The sequence below is a fragment of the Nicotiana tabacum genome, chromosome 23, assembly GCF_000715075.1.
Source record: "Nicotiana tabacum cultivar K326 chromosome 23, ASM71507v2, whole genome shotgun sequence".
Lineage (NCBI taxonomy): Eukaryota > Viridiplantae > Streptophyta > Magnoliopsida > Solanales > Solanaceae > Nicotiana > Nicotiana tabacum.
The window spans coordinates 67,144,725-67,164,305 of NC_134102.1; the positions used below are offsets into that span (position 1 = coordinate 67,144,725).

At 39.7% G+C, this 19,581-nt stretch overlaps 1 protein-coding gene across 3 annotated transcripts; it reads left to right on the forward strand.

Moving 5' to 3' along the window:
* Positions 1-13,176: 13,176 nt before the first annotated feature.
* Positions 13,177-18,962, forward strand: LOC107807878 (uncharacterized). 3 transcript variants are annotated; one of them, XM_075246377.1, is made up of 6 exons: positions 13,177-13,976; positions 15,165-15,201; positions 15,281-15,517; positions 15,732-15,806; positions 15,955-16,002; positions 18,201-18,962. In XM_075246377.1, the coding sequence occupies exons 1-6, from the start codon at positions 13,663-13,665 to the stop codon at positions 18,714-18,716; spliced, it is 1,227 nt and encodes a 408-aa protein (XP_075102478.1). In that variant the 5' UTR covers positions 13,177-13,662; the 3' UTR covers positions 18,717-18,962. The 3 variants fall into 3 exon arrangements, with proteins under 3 accessions (XP_075102478.1, XP_016487818.1, XP_075102479.1); XM_075246378.1 differs by lacking the exon at positions 13,177-13,976 and adding an exon at positions 14,437-14,811; XM_016632332.2 differs by lacking the exon at positions 15,732-15,806 and having other exon boundaries at positions 13,181-13,976.
* Positions 18,963-19,581: the final 619 nt, after the last annotated feature.

The window sequence follows — 19,581 nt, forward strand, 5'->3', positions numbered from 1 at the left end:
CCTTCGTGCTTTAATCCTCCCAATCTCTCGTATAAATGATATTGTATGCAAATAGGGCACGACAACACCCTTCATGCTTTTCTCTCTTCCTCACCAAGCAACAACATTAATCCAAGATATCAACACAAGGTGGGAAGAAAAATTTCACTCCAATCATAGTGTAATGATACTTCAACACAACTTTCAAAATCTCAACAACTTCAAAATAAATAATAGATATGAAGGCGAATAATTAAAGAAGTAGTAATCTATCTATGGCATGGAAAGCATAGTCAATGAATCAATAAAATATAATAAAATAATTTTCACCCGCATGCTTTAACACTACAACAACACATATATACTCGTCATCTTACAAATACATCGTCCCCACATATAATTCATGTAGAAAATAGACCAACTAGTCCTAATTCCCTCAAGTCAAGGTTAACCATGACACTTACCTCACTCTGCAACTAAAGCAATCAATCAACCACGGCCTGGACTTTTGAACAAGCCTCCAAACCAAACAAATCTAGCAAATTATAGATTAAACGATTTAAAATAAACTTAAGAAACTACCCATTAATGAAAAAGATTCAATTTTGATTATTTTTAAAAAGTCAACAAAAGTCAACCTCAGTCTCGCTTGGTCAAAACCCGAGATTCGAACCAAAATCCGATTACCCATTCATCCCCGAGCCCGGTTATATAACTTGTTTCAAAATCCGACCTCAATTTGAGGTCTAAATCTCAATTTTGTAAAATTACCAAATTCTACCCAAATCCCTAATTTCTACCATGGAAATCCTAGATTTGATATTGAAAACACAAAAAAAGTAATGAGTATTGAAAGGAAATGAATTAAAGTTGATTACCAATGAATTTGGGAAGAAATATCTCTTGAAAAATCGCTTCTAGAGTGTTTAGGGTTGAAAAATGGTGTAAAATGAGCTAAGTCCCGATTTTCTCCTATTTTACCCATCTGCGGATATCGCAATTGCGATGTCTTGTTCGTAATTGCAAACATCACAAATGCAAAACAAAGGTCGCAAATGCGAACCTTGCATCAGAAGCCCAAAAGTTGCAAATGCGACAAAAGGTTTGCAATTGCAAACTGTCCTACCTTCGCAAATGCGGACAAATTCTTCGCAAATGCAAAGATACCCAACTTAATACTTCATCGCAATTGCGATGCGGACAGACCATCCATCGCAAATGTGAATTCTTCTTTGCAATTTCGACGTCCTAGCCCCCATCCCATGCTCACAAATGCAAACTATTGTTCGCCAAATCGAGGCTCGCAATTGCGAGATCTGCAGCAGGCACCATAATTGAAACACACCAGCAGTCCTTACACTATCCAAACTCATCTGAAACGAGTCTGAAACTCACCTGAGCTCCTCGGGCTCCAAACCAAACATGTACATAAGTGTAACAACATCATATAAACTCGCTCAAGCGATCAAAACATCAAAATAACATCTAAAACTATAAATTGATCATCAAAACAAATGAAATTCAAAGTGAAACTTAAGAATCTCTAGAATCATAACTAAGCATCTGAACCTATAAAACCAACACTGAGTTGCACCAAATTTTGCAGACATGTTTCAAATAGCAACACGGGCCTATGAAAAGTCGCAAAATCAAAATCCGATCTCGTTAACCATAAAGTCAACCTACGGTCAAACCTAGAAAATTTTCAAACATTCAAATTGTTAACTTTCGACAAAACAAGTCAAATTATCCTAGGGACTTCTGAATTCAATTCTGGGCATACGCCCAAATCTAAAATCACAATACGAACCTACCGGAATCATGAAAACACCGATCCGAGGTCGTTTACCAAGAATGTTGGTCGTGGTCAACTCTAGCCTCATTTTTAGTCAAATTTTTTATTTTTAACAGAATTTCATATAAAAAACTTTTCGAAAAGTGACACGGACTATGCACACAAACCAAGAAGCATAAAATGAAGCTATAGGAGGTCTCGGAACATGAAATAAAGTCTAGTACTCAAAAAGACCTATCGGGTCGTCATATTCTCCACCTCTAAAAGAAATGTTCATCCTCGAACGGACATAGAAAAGTACCTGGATTGGTGAAAAGGTGTGGGTATCTACTCCGCATATCGGAATCGGACTCTCGCGTAGCTGCCTCGATTGGCTAACCTCTCAATTGCACCCTCACAGAAGGATAACTCTTAAACCTCAACTTTAGTACCTACTGGGCTAGAATAGCCACCGGCTACTCCTCATAAGTCAAATCCTTGTCCAATTGGACTGAGCTAAAATCTAATACATGAGACGGATCACCATAATACTTCTGGAGCATGGAAACATGGATCACCGGGTGAACTGTCGATAAGCTGGGTGTCAATGCTAGTTTGTAGGCCACCTCACCAACTCTCTCAAGGATCTCAAAAGGACCAATATACCTAGGGCTCAACTTGCCCTTCTTCCCGAACCTCATCACACCCTTCATGGGTGAAACTCTGAGCAAAACCCTCTCTTCCACCATGAATGCTACATCACGAACCTTCCAGTAAGCATAACTCTTTTGCCTAGACTGGGCTATACGAAGTTGATCCTGAATCAACTTGACTTTCTCCAAGGCATCCCGAACCAAATCAGTGCCCAACAACCTAGCCTCTCCCGGCTCAAACCAACCAATTGGAGAACGACACTGCCTCCCATATAAGGCCTCAAAAAGAGTCATCTGAATACTAGATTGGTAGCTGTTGTTGTAGGTAAACTATGAAAGGGGTAAAAACTGGTCCCATGAACCTTCGAAATCCATAACACAAGTACGTAACATATCCTCCAAAATCTGAATGGTGCGTTCGGACTGCCCCTTTTTGGGAGTGAAATATTGTACTCAACTCAACCCATGTGCCTAACTCACGCTGCACGGCTCTCCAAAAATACAATGTGAACTGCGTGCCTCGGTCGGAGATAATAGACACCGACATACTGTAGAGACGAACAATCTCCCAGATATAGATCTAGGCCAGCTGATCTGAAGAATTGGTAGTCGCCACCAGAATGAAATATACCGACTTGGTCAACCTATCCACAATGACCCATTCTGCATCAAATTTCTTCAAGGTCCATGGAAGCCCAACAACGAAATTCATGGTAATACGCTCCCACTTCCACCTGGGAATCTCAAATCTCTAAAGCAAACTGCCCGGCCTCTGGTGCTCGTACTTCACCTACTGACAGTTGAAACACCGAGCCACATACTCCACTATATCTTTCTTCATTCTTCTCCACCAATAGTGTTGCCTCAAATCCTGATACATTTGGCAGCACCCGAATGAATGGAGTACCGCGAACTGTGGGCCTCCTCAAGAATCAACTCACGCAGCCCATCCAAATTAGGAACACATATCCGGCCTTACATCGGCAACATCCCATCATCTCCAATAGAAACCTCCTTGGCATCACCGTACTGCATTGTGTCATTAAGAACAAGCAAATGGGGGTCATCTAACTGGCGCGCTCTGATGCGCTCACACAGAGAAGACCGAGAAACCACGCAAGCAAGAACTCGGCTAGGCTCCGAGACATCCAGTCTTACAAACTGATTGGCCAAAGCCTGAACATCCATGGCTAGTGGCCTCTCTAATGCCGGTAAATATCCTAAACTGCCCATACTCTCGGCCATTCTACTTAACGCATCGGCCACCATATTGACCTTCCCGGGATGTTACAGAATAGTGATATCATAGTCTTTCATCATTCTCTAACCATCTTAGCTACCACAAATTAAGGTCCTTCTGCCTGAGCAGATGCTGGAGGCTCCGGTGGTCGGTATAGACCTCTTAGGGGACACCGTATAGATAGTGCCTCCAAATATTCAATGCATGAATAATAGTTGCCAGCTCCAAGTCGTGTATCGGGTAATTCTTCTCATGAACCTTCAGCTGCTGAAATGTGTAGGTAATCACCCTACCATCCTGAATCAATACTGCATCAAGCCCAATACGTGATGCGACACAATACATGGTGTAAGATCCCGAACCTGTAGGTAACACCAATATTAGGGTTGTAGTCAAAGCGGTCTTGAGCTTCTGAAGGCTCAACTCACACTCGTCAGACCATCTGAAAAGAGCACCCTTCTAGGTTAACTTGGTCAATGAGGTTGGGATAGATGAAAACGCCTCCACGAATCGGCGATAATAACCTACCAAACCCAGGAAACTCCGAATCTCTATAGCTGAAGTAGGTCTAGGCCAATTCTGAACTGCCTCAATCTTCGTAGTATCCACTTTGATGCCCTCAGAAGATACAACATGGCACAAAAAGGCAACCGACTCCAACCATAACTCATACTTTGAAAACTTGGTATATAACTGACTATCTCTTAGAGTCTGAAGTACGATCCGAAGATGCTGCTCATGCTCCTCTCGACTCCGGGAGTACACCAAAATATCATCAATGAAGATGATCACAAAAGAATCCAAATAAGGGTTGAACTCCTGAATCATCAAATCCATAAATGTTGCTGGGGCATTTGTCAAGCCAAAAGACATCACTAGGAACTCATAGTGACCATACCGAGTCCCAAAAGTTGTCTTAGGGACATCTGATGCCCTAATCTTCAACTGATGGTAGCCAGATCTCAAATCAATCTTTGAAAGTACTTTGGAACCTTGAAGCTGATCAAATAAGTCATCAATCCTCAACAACAGATACTTGTTCTTGATAGTGACCTTGTTCAACTGCCGATAGTCTATACACATCCTCATCGAACCATCCTTATTCTTCACGAACAACACTGGTGCACCCAAGGGTGCGACACTAGGTCTACTGAATCCCTTATCAAGCAAATCCTGCAACTACTCCTTCAGTTCCTTCAACTCAACTGGGGCCATATGGTATGGTGGAATAGAAATAGGTTGAGTGCTTGGAGCCAAGTCAATATCTCTGTGGGTGGCATCCCCAGCAAATCTGTAGGAAACAACTCTGGAAACTCGTGCACAACCGGTACTGAATCCATGAAAGGAACTTTCGCACTAGGATCGCGGATATATGCCAAATATTCTAGATATCCCTTCTCGACCATACACCGAGTCTTCACATAAGAAATAACCCTGCTAGTAAAATGGCCAGGAGTCCCCTTTTACTCTAATCGGGGCAAGCCCGGCATGGCTAAGGTCACCGTCTTGGCATGATAGTCTAAAATGGCGAGATAAGGTGACAGCTAATCCATGGCCAAGATAACATCAAAGTCCACCATATCAAGAAGTAGAAGATCTACCCTAGTCTCATAGCTCCCCATAGAAATCATAGACGATTGATAAACACGATCTACTACAATAAAATCTTCCACATGCGTGGACACATAGACATGAGCACTCAAAGAATCACGAGGTATAACCAGATATGAAGCAAAATAGGATGACACGTATGAATAAGTAGATCCTGGATTAAATAAAAATGAGGCATCTTTATAGAAAACCGGAACAATACCTGTGATGACGGCGTCAGATGACTCTGCCTTGGGTCTGGCTGAGAATTCATAAAAAAGGGGTTGAGCCCCACCACTCTGACCTCCGCCCCTCGGACGACCTCTAACTGGCTGGCCTCCACCTCTAACGGCTTGGCCACCACCTCTAGCTGCTTGACCCTCACCGCCCCCCACCGCTGGCTAAGCTGGCGATGGAGCAACTAGTGCCAGAATCATGGCACGAAAACTCTGTTGTGGTATGTTTACCGGCAACCTATGGCAAAATCTTGCAAGGTGCCTCGTATCTCCACAAGTATAACAAATCCTCAATTGCTGAAGCTGAGACAGACCATGATGGCCCGGATACTCACTGTGATAGCTCTGAATTGGTAGTGCACTGATGGGAGCTGAAGGTGCACTGTAGGCTGGCTGCTCCAGATGATACCCATATGAATCATGACTGCCTGAAGCACCGTGGGATGCCTAGAGTGCTGACTGAACTGGCCTAGTAGGATGGCCTCTGCCAAATGAACTTTTGCCTCCAGATGAGGCACCAATAAACCCCCCAAAGTGACGAGGCCTCTTCTCAGATACCGTCTCTCTACCCTGAATATGAATCATCTCGATCCGCCTTGCAATCTCTATCGCCCACTGGAAAGGAATATCATCCCTTATCTCCTTGACCATCTGCAGTCTAATACCAAAGGTAAGGCCGTTAATGAATCTCCTTACTCTCTCCCTCTCGGTAAGGAGTAAGATAACTACATGGTGAGCTAGGTCCATAAATCGGATCTCATACTGGGTAACAGTCATGCTACCGTGCCGAAGGCACTCGAACTGCTTGCGGTACTCCTCTCTCAAAGTGAAAGGAATAAACTTCTCCAGAAAAAGCTATGAAAACTAATACCAAGTGAGGGGCGGAAAATATGCTGGTCTACTCCGCTCAAAGTCCCACCGCCACCTCTTAGTGTAATCGGTCATCTGGAACACTGCAAAGTCGACTACATTGGACTCAACAATACCCATGTTGCATAATACCTCGTGGAAATGGTCCAAATAATCCTGTGGGTCCTCAGAAGATGCACCACTAAAATGAATAGGGAAGAGCTTGTGAACTTATCCAACCTCATCAATCCCTCAAAAGACATCGCGGGCCTCTCCTCGGTCTGTGTAGCAATAACGGGTTGAATGACTCCAATCGCTGGACAGTCGGAGTCTGATATAAAGGGGGCCATCTGCTCCGGAGTGTGAGTGGCAGGAGTCTGGGCTCCTCCCCCAGCCTGAGAGACAGCTGGTTCCACCGGAAATGCACTGGTCTAGGCCACGCGCTCCATGAGGCTCACTAAGCGGACTAGAGCATCCTGAAGTACGTGAGTGGATATAAATCCCTCGGGGACCTGAGCGGGTCCGACTGGTGTGGTCCAAAATCATAATGTGTACACCTACCATAATCGTCAAAATATCGATCCGAGATCGTTTACTAAGAATGTTGACCGTGATCAACTCTAGCCTTATTTTTAGTCAAAATTTTCATTTTTGTCAAAATTTCATATAAAAAGATTTTCGAAAAGTGACACAGACCACGCACGCAAACTAAGAAACATCAAATAAACCTACGAGAGGTTTTAAAACTCGAAAATAAATACTAGTACTCAAAATGACCTATTGGGTCGTCACACATATTGAGTGCATTTGTATTGAGACCATGGGGATGGTGTAGGTTAGGGACAAGATGTCCTAATGTTCAGGGAGTTTTAGTGGTGCCTCATTTGGAGGCCGAGGTCGATTTGGGAGGCCAGTCTAAGCAGGCCAGCTTATAATTCACCGCCATCCAGTCAAAGAGCTTCTGTGTAGTCTTCATTCAGTGCACTCCCAGCACAGAGTTCTCATTGTACACAATCTGTTCAAGGCTCATCAATACCCAATTCTTCTAGGTGGCTATTCTGGTTCACGAGGTCCGACTCAAGCCCCCTAGTCATTCCCAGTCAGAGGTTGCTATGAGTGTGGAGATTTGGGGCATGTTGGAAGTATTACCCTCGTTTTCACAGAGATCTAGCGTAGTAGGGAGGCAAGACTATGGTTCCCGAACTGGTTACTACACCACCCGCTCAGCCAGCTCAAGGTGGAGGTCATATAGGACATGGTCATCCTAGAAGGGAGCTCAGTCTAGTGGAGGCCAGGCCAGATTCAATGCTTTCCCAAGGAGGACCGAGGCTGTTTCTTCTGATCTAGTGGTTACATGTATTGTTTTTGTTTGCCACAAGGATGATTTATTATTATTTGATCTTGGTTCCACTTATTCATATGTGTCATCCTACTTTGTTTCTTGTTTGGATATGCCTCATGGTTCTCTTGATGCTCCTGTGTAAGTATCTATATATGTTGGTGATTATATTGTGGTGGATCGAGTTTATCTGTCATGTGTGGTCACTATTTTTGGCTTTGAGATGGGGCAGGACTTTTTATTGTTAGGTATGGTGTATTTAAGGTGATCTTTGGTATGGATTTGTTATCTCCATATCATGTTATTCTTGATTATCACGCTAAGACCGTAAAGTTGGTAATGTTGGTGGTGCCGAGGTTGGAGTAGAAGGGCTCTCTTGGTTGCACTCCTAGTAGAGTGATCTCATTTCTAAAGGCTCAACAGATGGTTGAGAAGGAATGTTTATCATATCTTAGTCTTTTTCAGAGATGTTAGTGCTGATACTCCTACCTTTGAGTCAGTTCCAGTAGTGAAGGAGTTTTTGGATGTGTTTCCAGCAGACCTATTAGGCATGCCACCCGATAGGGATATTGATTTCGATATTATTTTGGCGTCGAGCACGTAGCCTATCTCTATTCCTACGTATCATATGGATCCAGTGAAGTTGAAGGAATTGAAGGAGCAGTTACAAGAGTTGTTTGATAAGGGGTTCATCAGGCCTAGTGTTTCACCTTAAGGTGCGCCAGTGTTGTTTGTTAAGAAAGAGGATGGGTATATGAGAATGTATATTGACTATCGACAGTTGGGCAGGTGACCATCAAGAACAAGTATCCATTGCCGCACATTGATGACTTATTTGATCAGCTACAGGGTGCTAGACTGTTCTAGAATATTGACTTGAGATCAGGGTATCACCTATTGAAGATTAGGGCTTCGGACATCCCTAAAACTGCTTTCGTACTTGTTATGGGCATTATGAGTTTTTGGTGATGTCGTTTGGGTTGACTAATGGCCCAACAACTTTTATGCACTTGATGAACAGTGTGCTCCAGCCTTACTTGGATTCGCTTGTCATTTTGTTCATTGATGATATATTGGTATATTCCTGTAGTAGGAAGGAGCATGAGCAATATTTAAGGATCGTGATCCAGACTTTGAGAGAGAAGAAACAATATTCTAAGTTCTCAAAATGTAAGTTTTGGTTAAACTCGGTGGCATTCTTGGATCATGTGGTATCTAGTGATGGGATCAAGGTGGACCCGAAGAAGATTGAGGTAGTTTAGAGTTGGCCCAAACTTTCTACCGTTATAGAGATTAAGATCTTCTTGGGTTTGGCTGGTTACTATCGTCGCTTCGTAGAATGATTTTCATCTATTATAGCCTCATTGACTAAGTTGACTTAGAAGGGTGCTCCATTCAGGTGGTCGGATGAGTGTGAGGAGAGCTTTCAGAAGCTTAAGATAGCTTTGACTATGGCTCCAGTATTGGTTCTGCCTTCAAGATCGGGGTCATAAACAATATATTGTAATGCTTTGTGGGTTGGCATTGGGTATATGTTGATGCAGAGCAGTAGGGTGATTGCCTACGCGTCGTGCCAGTTGAAGCCCATGAAAAGAACTATCCAGTGTTTGATTTAGAGTTAGCAGATATTGTACACGCGCTCAAGATTTGGAGGCATTACTTATATGACGTGTCTTGTAAGATGTATACGGATCATCAGAGTCTTCAACATCTATTCAAGCAAAATGATTTGAACTTGAGGCAGTGGAGGTGGTTGGAGCTACTGAGGGACTATGATATCACCATTCTTTATCATTCGGGAAAGGCCAATATGGTAGAAGACGCCTTGAGTAGAAAGGGGAAGAGTATGTGCATTTTAATATTTATTCTAGCTGGGGAGAGGCCCTTGGCTATGTATGTTTAGGCTTTGGTTAACAGGTTCATGAGATTGGATATATGGGAGCCTAGCAGGGTTCTTGCTAGTGTTGTATCCCAATCATCTTTGTTTGAGTGCATCAAGGCTCGTCAATATGATGATCCCCACTTGTTTTTCCTCAAGGACATAGTGCAGCGAGGTGGTGCTAAGGAAGTGTCTATTGGTGATGATTGTGCATTACGGCTTCGCGGGATTTGTGTTCTTAATGCAGATGGGTTGAGAGAGTTGATTATTGAGGAGGCTCATAGTTCGCGATATTTTATCCATCCGGGTGATACGAAGATGTACCATAATTTAAAACAACATTATTGGTGGCGGAGGATGAAGAAAGATATTGTTGGATATGTTGCTCAGTGTTTAAATTGTCAGCAGGTCAAGTATGAGCATCAGAGACCTGGCGGGTTGCTTCATAATATTGAGATACCGGAGTGGAAGTGAGAACGCGTCATTATTGACTTTGTAGTTAGTTTGCCAAGGACATTTGAGGAGATTTGGCGTTGTTTGGGTCATTGTGGACAGACTAACCAAGTCTCCACATTTTATTCTAGTCATGACTTCCTACACTCAGCTGGCTAAGATCTACATCAGAGAGATTGCATGCTTGCATGGTGTTCTTGTGTCTATTAACACTAGTCGAGGCACTCGATTTACTTCATATTTCTGGAGAGTAATTCAGTGTGAGTTGGTCACAAAGGTTGAGTTGAGCACCACATTTTACCCTCAGACAGATGGGCAGTCCGAGCGGACTATTCAGATGTTGAGAGCATGTGTCATAGATTTCGAAAGTCAGTGAGATCAGTTTCTTCCATTAGCAGAGTTTGCATACAACAACAACTACCAGTAGAGCATCCAGATGGATCCGTATGAGGCCTTATATGAGAGGCAACGTCGTTCTCTAGTTGGCTGGTTTGAGTCGGGTGAGGCTAGATTGTTGGGCGCAGATTTGGTTCATGATGCTTTGAAGAAGTGAAATTTATTCAAGAGCGACTTTGCATAGCGCAATCCAGACAGAAGAGTTATGCTGATAGAAAGGTTCGAGATGTAACTTTTATGGAAGGTGAGAAGGTTCTACTCTGAATTTCACCCATGAAGGGTGTGATGAGATTTCAGAAGAGGGGCAAGTTGATCCCTGAGTATATTAGTCCTTTCGAGGGCATGTTGATCCCTCGGTATATTGATCCCTCGTCATATACGATGAAGATATAAAATCATTAGGCAACTACTCTCTAAGAGAATTATCACAATTGACTACGTGAAGCCAACCGATAATATGTCGGATCCACTTACAAAAGGCCTAACTATAGAGGTAATTGAGAGATCATCAAGAGAAATGAGATTATGGCCAAGGACAAGTCATTGTGGCGGTAACTTTACCTAGAAAACTGGAGATCCCAACATCTAGGTTCAAGAATATAAAAAAATCAGGACGGTTCAACATTCTAAAATAAAATAATTTAGTCTACTCTTGTAATGGGACAATGTTCAACACCAAGAATAAAGCATTAGGAGTTTTTAATAATTTTTAAGTTTGATATGGGGTATATTGAATAGTGTACTTATGGGATGATACGTTTCGGAATTACCTATGTAATATGAAGTATTAGCCGCTTCAAGGAAAATTCTGTAAGGCCAGTTCTCTACGTATTTATGAAATCAAGCGGTATTCATGGCTGAAACGAACACAACAATAAGAACCAAAGACGGTTAAAGATTAATTGTGTGACTTATGGTTGTCTAGGTATACACCAACGTTGGACTATTCAAATATATCAAATCTACCGATTAACCGAGTATATCCTACATAAGTTCACTACGGCAAGTTCAAAAGGAAATCTACTAATCCAGATGCGATTAATCCTTTCTTGTGAATCACATAGTTTTTCGTGCATATTTTCGTTGTATAGCCATTCCCCATTCATGTGGGGGATTGTTGGGGGTTTTTAGTTCAAATACAATGTGAATGAGAAATGGAGAAAAAATAAAATTTTGAATTTTCCTTCTATACAAGGAGCATTGTCTCATATTGGAGGAGAAAAAGATATTTGGAGGGATTATATAAAATTTCTCTTCTTCTATCTCTTAAAGAGTTGAGAAGAAGGCAAGTCTCGCGTCGTCGTCGTTGTCCCTCGGCTTCGACTTCAATTTCTACTTTGGATTATGATTATAATATGATTAATTGATTAGTTTTTTGAACCAAATTTATTTATCAATATTAATATTTTATTAATATTTAATGACCATTTTTGTAACGGTAATTTACCTTTTCCTCCGATTTTATTTTTCCGTTTTATTTTACATAAATAGCCATTTTCGTAGTAGCTGTTTTACGCAAGGCCTTCTGGAAGAGTTGCACTTCTTAGTTTAAACCCAACATGTTGGATGAAGATACTAGGATATTCTCTCAAATTTTGTCTTACGAAAAATTCTGAATTCTCCGTCTTCTTCTACATTATTTTCTAATAGAAAGTAAACAAAAGTAAGTGTGATTTGCTACTGACCTTTGCGTTCGTTCGGCGCTGGGGTTTGAAGTACTGTTATACCAGTGAGGTTGTCCGTTCTATCCTGGAAGGAGATAATCCTAAACCTCGGGTACTAGGAGGGGATTAAGTTCCTTAAGGAAACACTATAAATTCAGTGAGCTCGAATATTATTCTAATTCTTCTACGTTTCTGTTTTACATTGTTTAAGTTTCTAGAATTCTTCGTATATAGATTATAACAGAAACACCTAAAATTATCACAATTTTTTATTTAGACATCTTAACTAGGCCTTGTTTCGATTGAATACCTATAGTATACCCAAAGTACCAATCAGACACATTATGCGCTGCCTTGAGATACCTTAAGCTTGTGCTAGTAAGCGCTCTGTACGTAGAACAATTAACCAATTAAATTACTTTGGTATGAAAGATGAACTTAAAATGCAGTATGGAAATCTGTCCAACAAAGATGTTAAATTGACCTGCTTCAAGTGTAATCAACCATTTAATTGGACGTAAGGAGAGCGTGTCGAAACACGCTTTGAGTTTTTTTTTTTGGGTTAGCAAAATACGTCAACTTGGTATACTTTGGTATACTGCAAATATTTAATCGGAACAAAACCTAATTGAAATATTTAAATAAAAAATTATGGCAACTTTAAGTATCTGCATAATATTCAGCCTAAAATTAACATAAGATAATTGAAGAGTCCTGCATACGCATTCAACATAAACTTTTTATATTTTATAATTTGATAGATAAAAATAAACCTATAAAAATCTCTTACATTTTCTTTTCAAATATCTGCGTATAAAAATAAAAAATTTAAAAACATTTGAAATATAAAAATACAAAAATTATAATGAGTCACAAAATTAATTGACCACTGATTTCTTTCCGGTCGTCTGAAGTGTCATCGAGTTTTGCCAACCCGCATTGGTCAATCTGACATACTTCATTTATAAGTCCTTCAAACTCGATTCTTAAGTGCCATATACTGACCCCACCTCCTTGTCACACCCTCAAACCTCCCCCCCCCCCTCTCTTCACCTCCGAAAAAAAAACCGGAAAACTCCAAAACCCTTTTTTCTTCTCTTTCTTTTTTCTCTATTTCCAAAGGAAAAAATCAGAAACCTTTCAAAAGAAACGCACTCTCTCACGCACACACACACACTTCTCTCTCTGCCGAACCCCCAAAGTCTCCGGTTTTTCATACAGTACACACATACACAGTCATTTCACGAACACCCTTTCTTTTGTTTTGTTTTTTTCGCTCTTTCTCTTTATTTTCTTGTGTGAAATGTGAATACCAACAAAATATATGTGATATCATCTTTTACACTTATTTAGCCAAACAAACAGTCCAAACTCTTGGAAAACTCACCTCCCTCTTTTACCCACACTTCTTTCCTTTTCCCCTATTCTCCTCCTCCAAACAAATTTTCAACCAAATTCAAGAACCCTTTTTTTTTTCTCTCTTTTACACTTTCATACAAAAAGAAGAAGAACAACACCAGCATACCCACATGCATTCATGAGTTGGGTCTGCAGAAGAGACCATTCAGCTACTGGTGGGGTGGTGACGGTGGAACAAAATCTTTCTTATAATGGGTTGTTGTTTATCTCAGTTAGCAGCCAAATTTGCCTTCTTTCCTCCATCACCAGCTACATATCAAGTGAAAAAGCGAGACGACGGAAAGCTTGTTGCTGTTTCAACAACATCAAATATGCCCATTGATGACCCTTCACTTGATGTTCTTCTTGTTGATACCAAAAGAGGCAACAAGATTGTTGCTTTTTACTTTAAAAACCCATATGCTAAGCTCACCGTTCTTTACTCTCATGGCAATGCTGCTGATCTGGGCCAGCTCTATGACTTGTTTCTTCAGCTTAAAGCTAATCTTAGAGTCAACCTTATGGGGTCTGCTTACTTTTCTTCTTTTTTATGTTTTCTACTGTTTCCTCTCTTGAGTGTTTTAAGCTTGATTTGTAAAAAATTGGGTCAATCTTTAATTTTTAAATTATTTTTATTTTCTTTGTTTTTTGGGGCTAGATTGTGAGATATGGGTCTTTGTCTCCTCACCTTTTTTGCTATGTTCCTAGTATTTCTCTCTCATGGGGTATGGTAAAGGTCACTTTTTCCATCCATTTTCTGTACTTGAAGAAAAGAAAAGAAAAGCTTTTTCACATTTGTCTAATTTAAAGTTTTATTAATTTCTACTACACTTTGATCTCTCTATTGCCTGTTACTCCCATGTTTGATCTCATGGTTTTCAGTGAAAATTTCATTGTTAAATAAATAAACCTTTGAATTTCTTTTCTCCTCATCAGTGCCTTTTGATCTGTTAAATTTTGACAGTGAGTTATCATCTTTTTTAACTGAGTATTGGAAAAGCAAAAGCAAGAGCCGTGTGAATTCTCATTGTTGTCACAAATCACTAGTCCCTTTCCAACAGTTACAATTATTTTTTGCTTTTCTTTGTCCTTATATGTAGCGTGATAGATTTTCACCCACAGAATGGGATGTAAAAGTAAAATGAGGGTTTTAGTGGTGTGTCTGGATAGAGAGACATGGGTCCCTATTACTTTGTAGAGGGAATAAAAGCATTGCTTTTTTGTACTGAGACTTGCCTTTGATCTTGCTCTTTTATGTGTTTTTTTCAAATATACATACAGTGTCCATAGGACATGTTCCTCTTTGGTGAGTTTGACGCACATGTCACACTGTTGCCTATCAAGGATGCAATGAGAGTCCAGTAATTTCATTTTTGTGTGTTTGACACGGTTATGATAATTGATCTGAACTGTTCATTTGTATTAAAAAGTACAAAATTATCAGGCTACTTTTGCATATTATAGTAGGTAACTAGGTACTAATGTATAACATGTGTGCCAGACAAAGCTAAGAGAAATCAATTTACATCTTTGATTTTAACCAGAATGCTTTTGGTTAGTTGCATTTTTGAACATTTTACCCAACTCATGTTCATGTTGCTATAGGCTATTATACTTTGACCTGTTTCCTAATAAGTTGTGTTGTTCTCTACTCTTAAAAAAAATGATCCTTCGGAATTTTCACTTTTTGTAATCCATCTCAATTACTATGCAGATATGACTATTCTGGCTATGGAGCATCTTCAGGGAAGGTATGTCTTAAGTAAGAATTTAAGGATGTGAGTGCGGGTAAGTTACTTCTTCTCAGTGTCTTTTTTTTGCATGATGTAGCCAAGCGAATTTGATACATACGCGGACATAGAAGCGGTGTATGAGTGCCTTCAAACAGAGTATGGAATTAGCCAGGAAGATTTGATTCTCTATGGGCAATCTGTCGGAAGTGGCCCAACATTACACTTGGCAGCTAAATTACCACGGTTAAGAGGTGTGGTTCTGCATAGTGGCATTCTTTCAGGCCTTCGTGTGCTTTGCCATGCCAACTTCACTTTTTGCTTTGACATTTACAAGGTAACTAACATCCTTCAAGGAAATAAAAATTAACTTGTTGAGGTCTTTTTCTTTTTTTGACTGTGTTGTCGTCTTTGAGCATTTTGGCTTTGGCAACTTCTCTATCTATAGCTTTAGTTTGTAAGAATAAATTATGGAAGCTTCCTTTGCCTCAAGATACGAAGAGTAACTCATGTTTTTTTTAATAAAGCAACCGAATAACTTTAAAATGTAGGCCTATGAAGAAGGGTTGTTAGAGAAAAGTTGCAGTCAAAGTTTTGAGCTGATTCTGCTGCACTTCATGAAACTTGTAATGATTCTGAAATGTTTGCAATTATTTTTTTTTCTTGCCAGTGGCCTGAGTAATTTATTAGGGGAACAACTTGAATACCTTATATATTAATTTGTGTATGTTCCTTGGGGCTATCGTAAGATCTAACAGCTATGTTCATGTGCAGAATTTAAACAAGATTCAGAAGGTGAAAAGCCCTGTGCTTGTTATACATGTAAGTTGTTGTTTTTTTTGCATTAGTTGACATTTACATTTAAATTTCTTATGCAATGTTGACATTTTAAGTGATGAGGGTAAGATTAAATTTAACTAATATAGAGAAGAGAACAAATGGATATGGACTTTTATTTCTTTTCAACTAAAGAATCCTCTCTGCCATGAAGACAATCAGAGATATAAGAACAACTTCTTTCTCTTTTAAGCTCTGTTTTCTTGATTCATGATCTCCATATGTGACATCTTGAGAATATCCTTTTGGGATGAGACCTTTTGGATCATTATTGTTGTTATACGATAAGATTCTGTCCCTGTATAACATATAATGCTGTTTAAATATAAATTAAGAAGGATTGAGTTTGGAAAGGAGATTTTGATTACTACGGAAGAAATAGTATTCATATGCATAATATCTTATGGTAATAATAAAAAATGAACCAGTGGAGTTAAACTAACTAAATTCAATGTTTGATGATTGAAATTTTTTAGTATTGATATTAATTTGTCCGACCAGATTTGAAGTCACCGAACTGTTAATACTTTACATAAAAGTCTCTGGTTAGTTGGCCAACACATCCATTTGCTTCCCTCTAGCATTTTGCGGCAAGAACTTCTAGGCTGTGTGTTTATTTATAATTATAAATTTAGCATACATCTTTCTTTCACTTGCAAACAGATGTGCGTCCTTTTTGAGGAGGCTCTCTAATCGCTTCGGTGTTATTTACTCTAGTTTCAGGTCTCTTCATTATTCTTCTTGATCCTATAAAAAGAACTCCTAGAATCCCAGTTGCTGAACCTAGTTCCTCTTCTCTTATGGCTCTTTTGCTTATTCATGGTTCCCTGCTAACTTTTGATTAAGAGTTAAGATCAGTGGAGCAATAAGCACCCAAGGGTCTGACCAAGTGGTCAATGTAGTGGGTTAAAAGTTATTTTTCGGTACCTGTGCTGGTGGGGCACCACGTTTATTACGAAAAAAAAAGAAAAAGATCAGCAGAGCAATAAGTCGTGCTTTATCTAGTTGGCCATTTGACAAGAGAGATTATGAGTTAAGAAGCACTGTTGGGTTCAGAGTATCATGATACTAAATTGGAAAGAGCACGTGAATCATCAAAAGCTGATAGGTCCAGAGTTTCCTACAGGACCTATGGAATCTTTTAGCCGAATTGTTTGCATCTTCACTATGATTCTGTGCATGCCATGTGGTAAAGTTTGTGCATTCTCAAGTATTCTCTGCTGTTACAATGTAGGATTTGTATTAGCACAAGAGATTTAACTCAATCTTCTGGTGAAATGGCATGATAGATGAAGATGTAACTCATAGAACTAACATAAAGCTAAAATAGGATGATTAAAATGGAGGGAGACAGAAGTATTTTGTGAAGGAAATGTACCTGATATAATAAAAGTCAAGTTGTGTACAAGTATCATGGCGTCAACTGATGATCACAATATGTTGAATTAGTCTGATACAACATCTCTGTTCAGCATTTGTGAACCTTCTTCTGGAGATTAGCCCATCTACGTCTGTTTCCCATACATTCCACCCTTTTAGTTTATAAAAATGAGCACTGCCCAAATTGCTAAGAGCCAAGTTGATTACCAGAATATCTATTCAAAAATTGTAGGCTTTTGATATTTTTATTCAATGAAGATATGGACAATGCGTTGATATAGATGGCACCTATCAAAAAGATCTCTCAAGTCTCAACAGAAAAGATAACACAATGTCGTAGGTTTATAGTAAGCACATTTTATGCATGCTTAAAATAACATGCCAGAATGCTTATCAGCTCATGTTGGGTTGTACATGCTGTTTATTTAAAATAGGTCACAGTATTATACATGCTGTTTGTTTAGAATAATTGATATTTGAAATCCTCGTCTACAATCGCCTTTTAATTTCTGATGACCTAAAAAAAAAATACCCAGTGGGATCCCACAAGTGGGGTCTGGGGAGGGTAATGTGTACGCAGACCTTACCTCTACCTTAGGAAAGTAGAGAGGCTGTTTCCGGTAGACCCTCGGCTCAAGAACAGTGAAAAATAATTTCTGATGACCTATGGAATAAAATTTCCTACACTCGTGCTTTATGGGTCAGCTAGAATATGGAGGAAAGGAAACAAGGTAAATATACTTAAGGTCTTTCTCTGTTTTATTGGTGCATCATCTTGATGGGTTCCTACTAATGTTTTACAGGGCACAGAGGATGATGTTGTAAATTGGCTACATGGTAATGGACTTTGGAAAATGGCTAAGGATCCATATGAACCCTTATGGATCAAAGGGGGAGGCCACTGCAACTTGGAACTCTACCCAGATTACATCCGCCACCTTTGCAGGTTTATTCAAGAAATGGAGTGCATGACCACTGAAATCAGGCTTAAAAAGATCAGACAAACTCTACGTCCGCCTAAGAGATCAGATACAACCATTTCTACCAACTGCTGTTGTCGAGTTAAATGCAGACTACCTAATTGTCTAATTTGCTCAAAACTGAGCTGCACAAAATGTTGTCTTTGGCCCAAATGGCAACTCAAATGCTTGTCATGTTGTAAACCTGGCTGCCTCAAATGTTCCTGCACGTTGCCAAAGTGTTCATGCGCGTGCCCAGAATGTTCATGTGGATGCCCAAAGTGTTCGTGTACGTGCCCTAAATGCTCATGCACATGTCCAAAATGCTGTTGTTGGAGTGTAAAATGTTCGTGTTGGTAATTGTTTTGCGGTGGGTATACGTATTGGTTCAGGTGAAAGGGAATAGTTTTGTATAGTTTGCACAAGTTGTGGATGGACCTCCAAGATGTGCAGTAGTCTTAGACAGTTGGACATGAAGTAGTTATTTAGAAATTTATTTAAACCTTTAGAGTTTTATTCTTATCATTTCATCGACGCTGTTAAGTTATTGTATCTCCTCTTTTAGTCCTACTCATTCAATTAAGATCCTAGTCCCTCTTTGATTGCTGAATTCACATTTCTCACCTTCTTCGGAATCTGGACTATATACAGGACAGATATCATGTTCTAGATACAGCCTTTAGTACTCTAATTTTTGTGTTTGTTTCAACGGAAAAAGAATGAAGTCCTGATGAGGGGAACGGCTGTCCAACTCCCCTAAATACATGGGAGCCGATGCTGTTCTCAGTCTGTCACTCTGCCCTAACAACGAAAGGGAACTCCACATTCCAGAATATAGCATCCACAGGTATAATCTGCTTGTTATTGATGATTGATCAAACTCAATAGAAGAACCGTGTCATGCACAAATTTAATGTGCTGCTTTTGATTAAATGAGTGATTGCAATGCCCTTTTGGTTATATAATTCGGAAGATGATCACTTAGATGATCGTTTCCTCAACAATAACTCAACCAGTAAGACTGAAAACGTAATTGAGTTCATACTCCTTTTTCCTTTAACTCTCTTACTATTGTGATATTCATTTTTAATGCGGAAAAAGGCCAAATATATCTCTGTACTATGAGAGAAGGTTTAAATATACCTTTCGTTATACTTTGGGTCTAAATATACCCTTGTCATTATACTATTGGTTCAAATATACCCCTCGTCCGTTAACTTTGTCT